Genomic DNA, 15,741 nt, shown 5'->3' on the forward strand with positions numbered 1-15,741 from the left:
CCCTGAACAGGCGCCCCAACCGACCAGAGGAGGCACTAGTGCAGCGACCAGGACACATACCCACATCCGGCTTCCCACCCGCAGACATGGTCAACTGTGTCTGTAGGGACGCCCGACCAAGCCGGAGGTAACACGGGGATTCAAACCGTCGATCCCCGTGTTGGTAGGCAACGGAATAGATCGCTACGCCACCTGGACGCTTGAATTTATCTGTTAAGTTCTGACTCTTGTGAGTCAGTTTGGATAAAAGTATCATGAGTAAATATGAATGTACGAGCCTACATGTAAGACAGACAGGTGGGTGTTTGTCAAACAGGACAACACCATTTCTGCCTGAAAGTTCAGACAATCACAGGACAATATTTCAGAATGAAGATCAGATTCAGTTTTATAAGCAGAGCAAGTTTATATAAGCAGGGATTTTGACTCAGCTGGCTACTCATACTAAACACATAGGAACTATCATGACATATTAAAGCTGCCGTGTGATTAATCACTTATTTAACACCATTTGATTTGTCCAGATGCTGTAGGCCTGATCCGCAGTCCTCTAATATATGCTAAGAGTTCTCTGTGACCACTATAAGACCCATATCTGATCAGGTGGAGGACTGCATCGGATGCTCTCCATGTTATTCACAGGTCGTTGGTAATGTACACTGTGCACCCACCCTACGACAGAGGAGAAGTCCGTTCCTAGCTTGGGTTCGATTAGAGCCTTGTAGAAGGGGGAGTTTGGTCCAGAGATCATCAGGGAGGACAGCAGGCTGAGAGTGAAGGCTTCAAACGTGTCTGTGATGCTGGAAACAGGACACCCGGTGAAAAGTCTTATGACGAATTTATAGTGAACCAGAGTGTGAGGACTGGTTTTCAGTCTTAGATTTTTCAAAGTGTGTTGTTAGTGCAAAGGGAATGTTGGGACATTTACAGATTGGCAATAATGAAGTTCAGTTTTAAAGAACTAGAGAACTAGGAGCCTCGAAGTATGGATCCACTGCATTTATACTCATTTCCAACTCTCCATAAGTTTCCATATTTAATAAAAGCTGTGGTTTTACATTGTTTTGTCTTTGCCCTGTTGAAAGGGCTAATTTGGTTTCAGGGTTTTTACTTCATGTCTTACTTATAACTGTGTCCAATATAATATATAACATAATATAATATTAGTTTAATATTAAGTATATCATAAAAAATATTATATACATTAAGATTATTCCTGGGGATATATATATATTCCTGAAGATTGTTGAGTTGTTATTCTCTTGTGTTGTTATTCTGTGTAAGTACATTAAGAGCCACTATTCCTTGTATATGTAAGCATACTTAGTCAATAAAGATGATTCTGATGCTTACACAGTCAGACAAACCTGTGGATGCCTTTTTTATGTCTGTGAATGCAGTTTGAAGGTATGCTGAATGGTGAGTTTAGCCTATTTTATCCCGCAAGGCTCAGTTCTTGGCCCCCTTCTCTTTTCTATATACATGCGGCCCCTTGGACAGGTCATTCAAAATCACGATGTGCTTTCGCATTTTTATGCTGACAACACTTAGTTATACATGCCACTAAAACCCACAGATCCGAGCACCCTAGCAAATCTCACAACTTGCCTCTCTGACATTAAATCCCGGATGCCCAAAAATGTTCTTAAATTCAATGATGATAAGTCTGAGGTCATTCTGTTCGGTCCTGAAAATTCCATCAGCCCTTTTGTTACTAATCTTGGTGGTCCGTCAGGTAGTCAGCAGGCTGCTAGGAATCTTGGGGTAATATTCGATGCCAACCTCAGTTTTGATAATCAAATTAAACATGTTGTTCAGTCATGCTTTCTCCAGCTCAAGCTAATCTCCAAAATTAGGCCATTTTTATCAATTGCTGAGCTGCAAAAAGTTGTACATGCTTTATCTATTCTCGGCTTGACTATTGTGATGCACTTTATTCTGGTATCAGCAAGGGCTCCCTCCCACCGTCTGCAGTTGGTACAAAACGCCGCTGCTTGGCTCATTACAGGGACAAGGAGGCATGACCATATCACTCCTGTGCTTGCCTCCCTACAATGGCTCCTTGTTATATTTCAAATTGATTCTCAAATGTTACTGCTCACTTTTAAGGCTTAAATGGTCTTGCGCCTTCATACATTTGTAATTTATTGATTTGGTATATGCCTCCTCGACCATTAAGGTTGGCAGATGGAGCCCTGCTGGTTATTCCCAGGTCTCGGTTTGTTACAAAGGGGGCTTGGGCTTTTGCTGTTAGGGCCCCCACACGATGGAACTCTCTTCCTGCTGAACTAAAACAAACCGAGTCTCTAGCTTCTTTTAAATCTTGTCTTAAAACTTTTCTTTTTATGAGAGCTTTTACAAATGTTTGATATTTGTTTTAATTTATACTGTTTTTCTTGTTACTCTTATTTGATCTTACTGTTATTTTTGCCTTGTCTGGTTTTTTTTTTCTTTTTTCGTGAAGCACTTCGTAACATTGTTTTAGAAAAGTGCTATATAAATAAAGTTATTGCTATTATTATTATCTTAGCTCAACTGCTGGATGTCTACTGGGATTGTACATTTTACCTAGCATAGCCTAGCGTTAACAAATTTTCTTAACCAATGTTTTCACAAGTACATGCAAATTCCTCAAATTTGGATTATATTTTGTACTATCTTTCCGTAATACACATATATATGTAGTCTTCTACCATAGAAAAAGACAGATATGCATATCATGGATTCAAAACAATAATTTCAAATTTTTTTGTATGTACTTGTGAAAATGGATAAGAAAAATTGTTAAGACGAGGCTAACGAGTAAGAAGTATTAACAATTGGCTTCAGAGGAGTCTGCTTCCCTTCTTTGGAGAGGAGCAGCTAACGATCCTGGTAGACATCCAGCAATTCAGCTAAGCTAGGCTAAGCCCACCGTCCAGCGTACCTTCAAACTGCACACACAGGTATAAAAAAGTTATCCATGGGTTTGTCTGACTCTATGTAAGCAGGATACATAGCAAAACCCCAGAAACCAAACTATCCCTTTAAGTCTACACGGTTACTCCATTTTGCATCTGCTTGCCACACAACACAACTTCCTTAATAAAGGTCATCCTCCATTGTCTTATCAACATGCATTGCAGAATCTATTGTATCCACAGTAAATGAGGTCAGTGTTGCTGACACAATCTGATGGATGCCGTTTGAAGAGCACACACAGGACAGCCCTGAGGACAGGATGTGTGGTCACAGTAACAGACTGATGATAATGACGGGGCACTTACTCTCCCAACAGGTAGCTTATACACAGTGTGTTCTGCTTTGCGGGGTCCGGGGCCATAGCATCAGGGCTGCAGGTCACATGCTCCTCTCTCTGCAGAAACCCATTCAGCACAGATCACAATCACACACACACACACACACACACACACACACACACACACACACACACACAAAAGGATAGATAGCAAATGATCAACCTCAGGTCATTTTTTTCTAACATTTTAACTTTTTCAGCAGCAATATGTGCATTTCTTTCAGTGTAATATGGTACGACTGAATGATATTGGGGAAAAAATTCAGCATTGCAATAGATATTCTTTTATTTTCAATACATATTTGCAATACTAAAGAATTAAAGAGAAGTTACATAATTTCACCAGATACAGTGGCTTGCAAAAGTATTCATAACCCTTGAACTTTTCCACATTTTGTCACGTTACGACCACAAACATAAATATATTTTATGTGAAAGACCAATACAAAGTGGCACACACAATTGTGAAGTACAAAGAAAATTATACATGATTTAAATTTTTTTTTTACAAATAAAAAACTGAAAAGTGCGGTGTGCAAAAGTATTCAGCCCCCTTTTCTCTGAGTGCAACCAATTGCCTTCAGAAGTTGCCCGATGATTGCTGAATGATCGAATGTTGACCTAATGACTAAATAGAGTCAACCTGTGTGTAATCTAATCTCAGTACAAATACAGCTGTTCTGTGACGGGGAGCAAACAGCATCATGAAGTCCAAGGAACACACCAGACAGGTCAGGGATAAAGTTGTGGAGAAGTTTAAAGCAGGGTTAGGCTATAAAAAGATTTCTCACACTTTGAACATCTCACGGAGCACTGTTCAATCCATCATCCGGAAATGGAAAGAGTATGGCACAACTGCAAACCTACCAAGACACGGCCGTCCACCTAAACTTACAGGCCGAACAAGGAGAGCACTGATCAGAGATGCAGCCAAGAGGCCCATGGTGACTCTGGACGAACTGCAGAGATCCACAGCTCAGGTGGGGGAATCTGTCCACAGGACAGCTATTGGTCGTGCACTGCACAAATCTGGCCTTTATGGAAGAGTGGCAAAAAGAAAGCCATTGTTAAAAGAAAACCATAAGAAGACCCGTTTGCAGTTTGCCAGAAGCCATGTGGGGGACACGGCAAACATATGGAAGAAGGTGCTCTGGTCAGATGAGAACAAAATTGAACTTTTTGGCCTAAATGCAAAACGCTATGTGTGGCGGAAAACTAACACTGCACATCACTCTGAACACACCACCATCCCCACTGTCAAACATGGTGGTGGCAGCATCATGCCCTGGGGGTGCTTCTCTTCAGCAGGGGCAGGGAAGATGGTCAGAGTTGATGGGAAGATGGATGGAGCCAAATACAGGGCAATCTTGGAAGAAAACCTGTTGGAGTCTGCAAAAGACTTGAGACTGGGGCGGAGGTTCACCTTCCAGCAGGACAACGACCCTAAACATAAAGCCAGGGCTACAATGGACTGGTTTAAAACAAAACATATTCATGTGTTAGAATGGCCCAGTCAAAGTCCAGACCTAAATCCAATTGAGAATCTGTGGCAAGATCTGAAAACTGCTGTTCACAAAGGCTCTCTATCTAATCTGACTGAGCTTGAGCTGTTTTGCAAAGAAGAATGGGCAAACATTTCAGTCTCTAGATGTGTAAAGCTGGTAGAGACATACCCTTAAAAGACTTGCAGCTGCAACTGCAGCAAAAGGCGGTTCCACAAAGTATTGACTCAGGGGGGGGGGGGGGGCTGAATACTTTTGCACACCGCACTTTTCAGTTTTTTATTTGTAAAAAATATTTTTAAATCAAGTATAATTTTCTTTGTACTTCACAATTGTGTGCCACTTTGTGTTGGTCTTTCATATAAAATTCCAATAAAATATATTTATGTTTGTGGTCGAAATGTGACAAAATGTGGAAAAGTTCAAGGGGTATGAATACTTTTGCAAGCCACTGTACATGCTGGCTATTAAATGTCAAAGCTCCGTTCACAACAATCCATTTGCAACTCCAACAGTGGTTCAGGTAAGTGAAGAAGGGAAAACTGTCCAACAAGTCATTAAATCAGACTAACTCATATTGTCACATGTGGCAGAATATTTTTCTTTAAGATTAATCATAAAACAGCTGACCTTGCTAGATTTAAGTGAAACAATAACAGTTTTAGCCTAACATGAGTGATTGGTCCGATTTGCTTTACATTGCATCGTTTTACTGTGACTACTGCACATGTGTATATTGCAATGTTGATTCTGAAATGCTATATTGTTCAGGTCTATAAGCTAAAATGTTCTAAAACAAATGAAAATATGACAAAAAAACAGAAAAGGAAAGCCAATTCCTTGACACATCTCTGGAAAAGTTTGGTTGTTAAACTCTCCTCACCTGACGTATATATTAGATTATCGTTTTTCCTGTTTGTGTCACATGTAGAGGCATATGCATGACAGACTTACAGGGCTGGTCCAGTGCGGCTGGGGGGGAACTTGGGTGTTGGGCTCGGTCCGGTCAAACCTGGACAGGGCCTCATCTTCAATCTGCTTCAGGTGCTCGTCTAGGGGAAGGTCCCCATAAGTGAAGAACCTGATGGATGCAAACGACAGGAAGTTAAATGTATAAGTGTGTATATGTGCGTGCGTGTGTGTGTGTGTGTGTGTGTGTGTGTGTGTGTGTGTGTGTGTGTGTGTGTGTGTGTGTGTGTGTATTTGCTTCCATGTGTTTGTGTCTATATGCAAGTGTATTTGAGCTTATTAAAGGAGCTGTAGCCAACTTTTCAACCCCCCCCCACCACCGCCACCATTTCCAGGGGGTATTATTGTTTGTGCCACTGTCACAAAGACAACCGGATCACTTTCCGTTTACTAGCAGCCTGGCTACTGTCCAAAACAAGAAACAACTGTAAGAATCCCAATTTGAACTAGAAACCCTGATCTCAGTGCTATAATAAAGCCAGAGAACAACATCCAGTAGTATTAATAAGTAGACAGGTTGTGTTACTTACTGATCCAGTAGAAAGAATGCCAACTAAATGTCAGTTTGGAACCCTCTCAAGTCCCAGGTGTGGTATCGAACTCTGTTTCCCCATCGAAATCTGTTTCCCCCTAGCCAGAGTTTGATACAACACCAGGACGATTGATTAACCTTAACCTAAGCTTAACCTAACTTCAACCTAACCCTAAGCTTAACCTAACACTTACCTTAAGCTAATCATAACTGATAGCTAACCTGTTTCCATGCTAACGCTTTCGTTTGGCTCAGGGGAAACAGATCTCGACAGGGAAACAGAGTTCGATACAACACCGGAGCTCTCTCCATCGAGTGAATGCCCGTGTGAGGTTCACTCTTGTTTTATCTGTTTCTATCACTCTTCCCTCCTCGCCTGCTTTGCCTTCTCTGTCAACAGGGTTATTTTTCTCCTGCTGGGTAGAGTTTCCACCATCACTTCAGTTGTTCCACCGTCCGCCATTTCCGCAACTGGGGAAAACAAAAGCGCTATCCTCTCCCTATTTTGGTTGACCCACTTCCTTTGTGCCGTAAATCGGGCGTCCATTTACCTGTGAGATCGTACCCAGTGGCAGACAGAATTGCAGTGAAAGTGAGCCTTATAGGGAACCAATCTAAATGCTGATGATGTCATTGTTCTATAGACATTACACTGTGCTATCAACAGTTCCCTCAAAATGATAAGTTAAAGCAAAAAAAGTTGTCTACAGCAGCTTTAATGTGCATTTGTGTCTATACATTTGTTTGTGCGTGTGTCTGTATTTACATTTGTGAGTGTTATGTGTTATATGTATTGTTTTGTGTGTAGTTTGTGTCTTCATGTGTATCTGCATCTGTTCATGAATAGGTGAGGGTACTATGTCCGTATGCATACTTGTGTGGGTGGCTGTTTGAGATTTTTGTGTGTACGTCTGTGTGTATTCCTGTACCTGGCGTTGCTGGGATGGTAGTGTGTAGCATGGAAGTGTTTGAGTTGTTCCCAGGAGAGGTCGGGGATGGCAAGAGGTTCTCCTCCAGACACCACCGAGTAAGTGTGATCTGGAAACAGCTTGTTCTGCAGGTGCTGGGCATACAACTGCTCATTGTCCGACTGTACAAATGTGTATGCACACACACACACACACACACACAGACAAATAAGAATCACACAACTGTAAACAATTATGTTTTTACATATTGCTTTGATTAGCATAATAAAAGCACCTTGATGTAAAGCTAATGAAAGGTTTTGAATTTGTGACATGACTTTAATCACACTGATACACATCAAAACTTATTAATCACAACAGTAAGTATGCAGAGAGGAAATGAAGGCAACAGGAAATGGTGTATAAGCGGGGGACACACTTGTCTTAGGTGAAAATGTAGAGAATGCGAGAAACTTGTAGAGGAAGTTGTAGAAGAAGTAGCAGCAGAGGAAGAAGAAGAAGGCCTAAAGGTATGAAGAGAAACGATTAACATCTCTAACAAGATGTCTATACCCCGGGAAGACTTTCAATGGCCAATGGAGACCTGTAAATGGAAAATTATACTTTATCATACTTTATTAATCCCCGTGGGGAAATTATGCTCTGCATTTAACCCATCCTAGCTTTGTAGCTCGGAGCAGTGGGCAGCTGCCGTGCAGCACCCGAGGACCAACTCCAGCTCGTCTTGCCATGCCTCGGTCAGGGGCACAGACAGGAGTATTGACCCTAACATGCATGTCTTCCTGATGGTGGGGGAAAGCGGAGCACCCGGAGAAAACCCACCGCAGACGTGGGGAGAACATGCAAATTCCACACACAGGATGACCTGGGATGACCCCAGGGTTCGAACCCAGGACCTTCTTGCTGTGAGGTGACAGTGCTAACCACTGCGCCACCGTGCTGCTAGCTAGCGTATTTGTCAGTGTGGTTATGATCTGCCAAAAACGGTTGTAAATCAACAAGAAATGCATATATAGGCTTGATTACAGTAACTCCTGAACAAACTGACTTACAAATGCCCCCTTCATTTCGTTGAACACCACTCCTTTAAACACCAGCGGCGAGGTGGGATCAGTTGGGATTTCATTCTCCAGCCTCCAGCCCTCCTGCCTGGGATATTCAAACAGACACAACACCACCAGTCGTCTACCACCCGTTAAATCAGGACATTACTGAGTCTGTAAGGTGGAATTTCAAAATATTATTTGTGATTTTATTTTAGCCATACAGATGTTGTCTGGGCTGAGTCGCCCCAAAGCCGACACAGAACCAAAGAGCTTAGAAAACTGCTCAAAGTATTTCAAACTCACATATTTTCCATAACTGACAACTTAAAGCTACAATCCCAAAATGTACATGTAAACAAACGCTTTTTTCCTCCCCAATTGTACTTGGCCAACTACCCCACTCTTCCAGGCCGTCCCAGTCGCTGCTCCACCCCCTCTGCCGATCCAGGGAGGGCTGCAGACGACCACACGCCTCCTCCCATACATGTGGAGTCGCCAGCTGCTTCTTTTCACCTGACAGTGAGGAGTTTCACCAGGGGACGTAGCACGTGGGAGGATCACGCTATTCCCCCCAGTTCGCCCTCCCCTCTGAACAGGCGCCCCGACCGACCAGAGGAGGCGCTAGTGCAGCGACCAGGACACATACCCACATCCGGCTTCCCACCCGCAGACACGGCCAATTGTGTCTGTAGGGACGCCCGACCAAGCCGAAGGTAACACGGGGATTTGAACCGGGATCCCCATGTTGGTAGACAACAGAATACACCACCATGCCACCCGGACGCCCAACAAATGTCTTTTTTGACACTTTCCATTGCTGGTGTATCAAGTAGGACTTAGTAGGAAAAAATGATTTGGCCCATTGGGTTTTACATCTTCATCATAGCAGCCAAATTTAAGAGGATGAGGCTGGTAAGTGCTGAGTTTGAAGACGAGAAGCTGTTGTTGGTAAAAAGCAGATATGGAGGACCAAGTTCACAGAAAACCTTCACCAACAAACACTAAAATACCAACAGCCACAATACAAGCTTCACCATGTTTTATTTGTTTGGCAGTGGGGATGGAGCCGGCATAACCGCACTGCAATTTAACACCAAGGCAATTATCACAAACCAGTGTCAGTAAGTTTAAAAAAATAATAATTGAGGATTGTAGCTTTAACTGAATCTAGCCAACCTGTCCTGATGTCCTGAACTCACTCCACCCATCTTGTGTCCCATGAAAGTCAACGAATGCATTAATTTGCAAAGTCATAGCTTATATATAGTTTGGGGGGGGGGGATGCTGCCAGGCAAATATGCTGCTCACCAGAAATCTTGCTCTCTCAGACAAGGGAAGAATACAGCGTCCAGGTAGACGGAGAGAAGATTCTGGAAGTCCTTCCCGTTTTGGGTTGAGAAGGGATACATCGTGTAGTCACTGGCTATGAATACACAATTACAGCAAACACGTTTGTCACACGTTTTTTCCAGTCACACTTACTGACTTTTTCCAATTTGTGTTGCTGTCTTTCAGATTGACACATCATTGTTTAAAGATTTTAAGCCCTTTCAATGTCCAATCTGACTACTCACCCCAACACCTGGGACATATTCTTTCCAGGAAATGCACAATTTTGTCAATATCTATCCATTAAGGAAAACCTTGAGCACACAACTGGAACACTAAACTTTTGGCTGAACCAAAAGTCATGTAGGGAAAAAAAAATCCCATGGCTTTCCCAAAACTCTTTTAAATATAATATTTTGTGTTCTGTCTTACAACCTGGAAAAACACAAGCTCCAAATTGCCAGCCTTTTCCAGGTTTACCAGGATATTGGGAACCTTGAAAAGCACCACTTTCCATCCATCCATTATCCAAACCGCTTATCCTGCTCTCAGGGTCTCTGGGATGCTGGAGCCTATCCCAGCAGTCTTTGAGCGGCAGGCGGGGAGACACCCTGGACAGGCCGCCAGGCCATCACAGGGCCCACACACACACACACACACACACACACACACACACACACACACACACACACACACACACACACACACACACACACACACATTCACACCTAGGGACAATTTAGTACGGCCGATTCACCGGACCTACATGTCTTTGGACGGAACCGGAGCATCCGGAGGAAACCCACGCAGACAGGGGGAGAACATGCAAACTCCCCACAGAGGACGACCCGGGACGACCCCCAAGGTTGAACTACCCCGGGGCTCGAACCCAGGACCTTCTTGCTGTGAGGCGACAGTGCTAACCACTGCGCCACCGTGCCGTCCCGGTCACTTAGTCAGATCCTCAAAATGAACGTGGCAACAGATTAGACCACTGAGTAAAAATGGACACCACTTTGGTAGGTAAATATCTATTATATGTAGATGTCCAAAATTATTCCAGTGATCCTGATGTTCAGTAAATAGTAGTGCTCAAACACACACACACACGCTGAACATACTTATTAAATCCACACCGAGTGTAACACTATGCAAAGCCGGGCTCGCCCAGCATCTGTAAGTCAATCTTAATGTTGGTTTTATCCCTCTTTGTGCACCAGATGGGTGCACTTGACTGCATCAGCACACTTCAGATTTTGTCTTGTGAGCTGCCAATTACAGAAAATACACTAAAATGACCTTCAAATATGTTCCTAGGGCTTTCTGATACCCACCGTGTATAATCCTATGTGACAACACCCATCCGTCCTGTCGTCCGAGTAGCTTACACCAAATTAAATGCTGTTTGACCAAGGTCATGCTTTTAAGACGAAGGATGCGAGTGGCAGAGCTAATACTCGTGAGAATATAATTTAACTTTCTTTGTTTATATTATCATCCTTAACAAACTAATTCTAGGCAAGTGACTTAAAAACTGTTCAACAAACTAAAAGCTCCCAAAGGTTGGGTCCGTACCTGTGAAGGCGTTCATGAAGGTGGACAGAGACCTGTTGAGCATCTTAAAGAAGGGGTCTCGGCAGGGGTACCTCTCAGAGCCACACAGCACCGTGTGCTCTAAGATGTGTGGGACCCCGGTACTGTCCATGGGGGTGGTCCTGAACTGAACACTGTGATGGTGAAGACAATTACAAGAAATATGTGTGCTTTGAAATATGTCATGCTTTCTCCCCGATTCACGGGTTAAGAATCGGTAATACTGACATTAGCAAACTAGTTACATGGCGGAAGATAATAATAATAATAATAATAATAATTGTTCTTGTATCACTCCTTTGTCTTGCTGACAAAGCCAGGTTTGGAGCATCCATTCACACTGGAATGACCAAAGCTTCAAATGCAGATCAGCGAGACACTTTGGATAGAATAGTCTACCTAGGGACTAAATATGATAAGGTAAATTAATATTGCACATAAAAAAATATATTTCCACCAACCTGAAGAGATTGTTGGAGTCATCCCTCGCGGCATGCAGGTACTGAGCTCCTGTTTTATCATGAGTCAGCCTGACTGCAGTGAGGAACAGGTCAGGGACTGGGACAACCTATATGAAAGAATAAATTATATACACACACACACACACATTAACTAATTTGCTCTTGTAATTCACATACAGTATGAGGCACGAGCCTTGTCAGATGGTAGGCTGCTGCGCTGTCAAATTACAGCGACAAACTTTAAACGCTACTGAGCACATCAGTGTCTAATGCATTTCTCTGTTCAGATTTTATTAGATATCTGACAGTGTGGAACAGCAGGACAGCGGGAGAGAATAAGCCTCATGTTTCAAAACACCTGATATAAGAGGGCGCTGTACTATCAACATCGCTGCTTGACATACGTTTATGTGAACACACAACGCTCAAATGTCTGTAGTTATTGACACTTGTACTAAAGGCTGAGAGAAATGTGGTTTTAGGAATGACAGATCACATTTACCTCTTTGACAGTGAAACCGTGGATCTTCTGCCCAGGTTGGTACTGAAGAGCCCTCTCCCTTGCTGAGGCATGGTACTGAGGAGCCCTCTCCTTTGCCGAAATGCTTCTGGGCCTCCACGTATGCTGGTGTCCATTTGAACTGGGTGGGTGGAGATCAGGTTAAGGTGAGTATTATTGAGATACAGATTCAATTACAGCTACGCGACGTACAGCGGCTTGCAAAAGTATTCATAACCCTTGAACTTTTCAACATTTTGTCACGTTACGACCACAAACATAAATATATTTTATTGGAATTTTATGTGAAAGACCAACACAAAGTGGCACACACAATTGTGAAGTACAAAGAAAATTATACATGATTTTAAATTGTTTTTCCAAATAAAAAACTGAAAAGTGCGGTGTGCAAAAGTATTCTGCCCCTTTTCTCTGAGTGCAACCAATTGCCTCCAGAAGTTGCCTGATGATTGCTGAATGATCGAATGTTGACCTAATGACTAAATAGAGACAACCTGTGTGTAATCTAATCTCGGTACAAATACAGCTGTTCTGTGACGGCCTCAGAGGTTTGTTAAGAGAATATTGGGGAGCAAACAGCATCATGAAGTCCAAGGAACACACCAGACAGGTCAGGGGATAAAGTTGTGGAGAAGTTTAAAGCGGGGTTAGGCTATAAAAAGATTTCCCAAGCTTTGAACATCTCACGGAGCACTGTTCAATCCATCATCCGGAAATGGAAAGAGTATGGCACAACTGCAAACCTACCAAGACACGGCCGTCCACCTAAACTTACAGGCCGAACAAGGAGATGCAGCCAAGAGGCCCATGGTGACTCTGGATGAACTGCAGAGATCCACAGCTCGGGTGGGGGAATCTGTCCACAGGACAACTATTGGTCGTGCACTGCACAAATCTGGCCTTTATGGAAGAGTGGCAAGAAGAAAGCCATTGTTAAAAGAAAACCATAAGAAGTCCCGTTTGCCGTTTGCCAGAAGCCATGTGGGGGACACAGCAAACATGTGGAAGAAGGTGCTCTGGTCAGATGAGACCAAAATTGAACTTTTTGGCCTAAATGCAAAACGCTATGTGTGGTAGAAAACTAACACTGCACATCACTCTGAACACACCACCATCCCCACTGTCAAACATGGTGGTGGCAGCATCATGCTCTGGGGGTGCTTCTCTTCAGCAGGGACAGGGAAGATGGTCAGAGTTGATGGGAAGATGGATGGAGCCAAATACAGGGCAATCTTGGAAGAAAACCTGTTGGAGTCTGCAAAAGACTGGAGACTGGGGCGGAGGTTCACCTTCCAGCAGGACAATGACCCTAAACATAAAGCCAGGGCTACAATGGACTGGTTTAAAACACAACATATTCATGTGTTAGAATGGCCCAGTCAAAGTCCAGACCCAAATCCAATTGAGAATCTGTGGCAAGATCTGAAAACTGCCGTTCACAAACGCTCTCCATCTAATCTGACTGAGCTTGAGCTGTTTTGCAAAGAAGAATGGGCAAAAATTTCAGTCTCTAGATGTGCAAAGCTGGTAGAGACATAGCCCAAAAGACTTGCAGCTGTAATTGCAGCAAAAGGCGGTTCCACAAAGTGTTGACTCAGGGGGGCTGAATACTTCTGCACACCGCACTTTTCAATTTTTTATTTGTAAAAAAAATGTAAAATCATGTATAATTTTCTTTGTACTTCACAATTGTGTGCCACTTTGTGTTGGTCTTTCACATAAAATTCCAATAAAATATATTTATGTTTGTGGTCGAAACGTGACAAAATGTGGAAAAGGTCAAGGGGTATGAATACTTTTGCAAGCCACTGTATACATCAATACACAGAACCCAAGCCAGGGCCACAACACAGGTCAGCAGGCTACACAAAATACAAGTTTTAACAGCTCTCTCATCAGCAGAGGAGCTTTAGTTTTCGGTCCCGCTATCTACCCTAACGTAACACACACACACATTCCGAAAATATATGAGTAGATTTTCTGGGACTTAGAAATATTTTGGCATTATGCAAAATAAATGCATTTTTGCAAAAATGCACTTATGATCCTCAAATGTTTTTTTTGGAGGTGGTAGGTATTGTTCCAGAGAGGACCAGAAAAATAGCAGAACATTAAAATAATTATAATAATTATGCATAACTATGCAAAATATGCATTTTCTAAAAATGGCTAAAAACCACTTTTCTCGGCATTTCAGATGATTCTGAGCATTTGGGGGGGGGAGGCAGTTGGAGTGGGGGGGGGGTTAGGGGCAGGGGGAGGCGGTTAGCTGGCAGAATGAAGAGGAGGGAGATTTAGACGGGTGGAGAACCAAACCGCTACATTGTAGCGGGCTTCTTCTAGTTAGCATATATATATATGTATATATATATATATATATATATATATATATATTCTGCCAGACATCCCTGTCACAACCCGCTGTACACTCGGGTGGGGGGGGGGGGGGCGCCGACGTTGGCCGCGGTGTGCGGCAAGGCGACAGTGACGCAAGAGTCGACTCGAGTCCCGGGTCGCTTCAGCGTCGCGGTGGCTGGCAGCTTCACCGTACCGACTCACCTGAGACGTCGAAGTTTCTGGAACGCCGTCTTCGTCCGCCGAAACATTGTGCGTGGCTGACGTTACGTTAGCCAGACACGACCGTTATTGTTGTAGTATTCAAATACACGTTAACGTCACTGAAACAGCAACATTACGGAGAATAACGCGCCACACGTCCAGCCTTCGGCATCCTAAATGACGGACCCCCCTCACGCCGGGCGACTCTCGGTTCACTCTGTCACACGTTGGGCCCGACGGCGAACACCAAAAAAGACGACGTCACAACTACGCAGCCGGCGGATCGCCGCGTGTGGTGCCTAGGGGAAGCGTGTGGCGCATACCTTACAGATCTACTGCTGCCACGGCGCATGGGCAAATCTCAGCGCCCGCGAGCGAAACAACACCGTCCAACCTTCTTGCCGGGGATTGGTCAAGCGGCGGAAGATACGCAGATCTGATTGGCTGACCGTAAAAAAACGTTACCAAATCGTGACACAGCAGAGACGAAGGACGCCACACGCACACACACACGCACACGCACGCACACAATAATAAACGTTTTATTTATAAATGTATGTATATACATATATGGGTACTTGATAGATATAAATCAGCATAATTTAAGAGCTTAACTATAGTGTATTCACTCTAGCAAGCTATATTAGCATAGTATGTCTACATTAGTATTACTGTATTAGTGGTATAGAATATATATGTAATCTACTACTACTACTTTAGGATAGTGGTCAGTTGGGGCAAGTAATATATCTTATGTTAGTATAAGTCGTCCATATGAATTTATCTTACATGAGTATAATTATTAGCATAATTTTTTTGTTCATGTATAATAATTATAATCAATAAGTGCAGTTTATCGGTATGATATTATTTATAATTTGTTTGTGCTTCAAACTATGAAGTCCCCTTGAATGGAGAACGAAGTTATTCCATTATATAGATAGATAGATAGATAGATAGATAGATAGATAGATAGATAGATAGATAGATAGATAGATAGATA

The 15,741-nt window shown here is 43.1% G+C and overlaps 1 protein-coding gene across 4 annotated transcripts in view; it reads right to left on the reverse strand.

Moving 5' to 3' along the window:
* Window positions 1-15,042, reverse strand: part of pitrm1 (pitrilysin metallopeptidase 1) — a 41,994-nt gene extending 26,952 nt beyond the window's left edge. For 2 of the 4 annotated variants that reach the window (XM_056293560.1, XM_056293559.1), the window contains exons 1-10: window positions 14,739-15,042; window positions 12,162-12,300; window positions 11,660-11,766; window positions 11,181-11,332; window positions 9,585-9,699; window positions 8,283-8,379; window positions 7,231-7,391; window positions 5,755-5,881; window positions 3,267-3,355; window positions 672-800 (exon numbers count right to left, since the gene is read on the reverse strand). In XM_056293560.1, coding sequence (XP_056149535.1) covers window positions 672-800; window positions 3,267-3,355; window positions 5,755-5,881; window positions 7,231-7,391; window positions 8,283-8,379; window positions 9,585-9,699; window positions 11,181-11,332; window positions 11,660-11,766; window positions 12,162-12,300; window positions 14,739-14,785 — 1,163 coding nt within the window. In that variant the 5' untranslated portion in view covers window positions 14,786-15,042. Of the gene's footprint in view, window positions 1-671; window positions 801-3,266; window positions 3,356-5,754; window positions 5,882-7,230; window positions 7,392-8,282; window positions 8,416-9,584; window positions 9,700-11,180; window positions 11,333-11,659; window positions 11,767-12,161; window positions 12,301-14,738 lie in introns of those variants that run through there. The other 2 variants (XM_056293562.1, XM_056293561.1) reach the window with 2 other exon arrangements.
* Window positions 15,043-15,741: the final 699 nt, after the last annotated feature.

This window comes from Lampris incognitus, chromosome 14, assembly GCF_029633865.1.
Source record: "Lampris incognitus isolate fLamInc1 chromosome 14, fLamInc1.hap2, whole genome shotgun sequence".
In the NCBI taxonomy this organism is placed as follows: Eukaryota; Metazoa; Chordata; class Actinopteri; order Lampriformes; family Lampridae; genus Lampris; species Lampris incognitus.